Below are 2,059 nucleotides of genomic sequence, written 5' to 3' on the forward strand. Positions count from 1 at the left end.
GCAGATCTCGCTGCTGAGTGAGCCGTGCCCGGCCGGGCCGGGCCTGTGCCCCCGGGTGTCCGGACGAGCCTCTCGGCCGCAGATGGGCAGAGGTTACCTGGAGTGAGCCGTGCCTGATGCACTGCTGCGTGTCCCTAACAACCGGCACCTGCGGCTCTGATAAGTCCCGGCTGCCTGTTCCTGCAAGCCTAGCGAATTCCCTATGGAAACACAAGTGTCTGTGTACACTTGGCCCTGGGTGTGCCACAGAACCGTGTCGGTTTATTCTCTCTTCACTTCAAGGGTCAAGACTTCCTGTAAACTCCTGCCCTTAGTCTTTGATAGGAAAGATTAAAATTCTTGTTGAGTCTTGAGACAAAAGTAGCTGCACAAAGAAGTTAAAATTTGAGTTGGACGCTGTATTAACCAGAATTTGTTAATCCAGATTTAGAGTATGCATGTGTCAGAGATTACAGGGTGAAATGAATCAAAAGAAGGAAGAATTCCACTGAAACGAGTTCAGCAATAAAATCTCCCAGAACAGACCTGCTGAGGAGAAGTGTTACGACAGGCAGCTGCATCATGTTACACCCTTGCTCATACACGTCTGGTTTGTTCCTCTCAAATTTCAATACAACAGACTTGTGGAGAACTCTAGCATCTACTCGATCCTGAGTTTTTGAAACTGATATTACTTGTCAGGCTGTCATGAGCAGTTTGGTGTGGGCCGAGGTAGACTTCTCTGTTTAAAAGGGGGAGGCAGTAAATGCCCTGAGTGCTCCAGGCTGTGGCAGAGCAGCTGGAACGCTGTTGGGAGGGGCCCTGAGATGCGGCTGAGCATCAGCCCAGGTGGGCCAGAAGGCCAAAAGCGGTGTGCTGCTCCACCAGACTCCCACTTCTGGGGTCAGTTGCTTTGATTTTTTTTATTTATTAAAACTGTCAGGCCATAAAACTGCTTCCAGTTTGTGACCTGAACACCTGGGTGAAGGTGGAACTCACTGACCTGTCCTTGTGCCATTAAACAGGTGGAATGTGCTGTGTGCTTCCAAGGGACAGTGTTTATGGGCTGAGCAGTGAAAACATTATAACAATACATTGATTCTCATGCAAATGAAAATTAGCTAATTTTTTTATGCCCCAAAATATGATTACGTTGACAAAATTCATGGTTGGTGTAGGATTTTTACATCCTCATAGTTCTTTAAAATCTCTTTATTGCTGCCTAATGTTTCTGTTGTTCAGGTAATACCTTCTGATTTGGTTTTGGTTTGTAGTAAAGTTGAGTCCTGTGGATCTCATCAGATAAAGGTGTTTCTGTTTTGGAACATTTTCCACAATTCTTCATTTGCACAGCTTTTTAGAGTCTTTAAAAGGCATATGTCCTTGAATTTTCATTTCAATTTCATTATTCATTAATTAAAAAGTGTAAAATAATTGTCTCTTATTTTAGGAAGAAGTTTTCCCTTATCCAGAGATCAGCAATGAAGAACTGGCAGAGATCAACCAGTTTGTTGGACCTGTAGAAAAATTCTTCAGTGAAGAAGGTATAGTTAGTAGCTTGTTATTCATGCACGTGATTCAGTCATTTAGTAATTTAAGTGTAGTGGTTGAATAAGATTATTAAACTTAAAATATTTACATTATTTAGGCATGTACTGCTAGTCATATAGTGCTGCTGGTTCCACAGCATGTGCATTTATGGCTTTCTGTGTGGAGTATTGGGATGCTGATAAGAAGACATAAATCTCAAAAACAGGGTAAAAAAACCAGGAAAAAAACAGGAAGTAGAAGCATTCTGGGCTAGAGGTAGGATTTGAAATTGGTTTTATCTTAGCTGAATTGTGGTTTTTACCACTTCATATATCTTGTGATTTTTTTTTTTCTGAAACATTTTAATTGTCCTACTCTGCTAAAACTGGTTGTAGTAAAATTCAGCAGAGATAGTCATAAATGATGACTCATTGAGAAGCTGTGAAAAATAAGAAGCTTTTATGTTTTTTCAGCATTGGTGATTCTATGTGGGAAAAGCCTTATTAGCCATCTGCATTCCAGATAGGGTTGCAGGGTGTTTCTTCTATTC

General features: G+C 41.7%; 1 protein-coding gene across 1 annotated transcript in view; it reads left to right on the plus strand.

The window, feature by feature from the left end:
- Positions 1-1,429: 1,429 nt before the first annotated feature.
- The window catches only part of ACAD9 (acyl-CoA dehydrogenase family, member 9), a gene marked incomplete at both ends in the record, with an annotated part of 19,587 nt that continues 18,957 nt past the window's right edge, over positions 1,430-2,059 (plus strand). Inside the window, one exon of the mRNA XM_009070185.1 lies at positions 1,430-1,523. Coding sequence (XP_009068433.1) covers positions 1,430-1,523 — 94 coding nt within the window. The remainder of the gene's footprint in view (positions 1,524-2,059) is intronic.

The sequence above is a fragment of the Acanthisitta chloris genome, unplaced genomic scaffold (genome assembly GCF_000695815.1).
Source record: "Acanthisitta chloris isolate BGI_N310 unplaced genomic scaffold, ASM69581v1 scaffold21582, whole genome shotgun sequence".
NCBI classification, from domain to species: Eukaryota; Metazoa; Chordata; class Aves; order Passeriformes; family Acanthisittidae; genus Acanthisitta; species Acanthisitta chloris.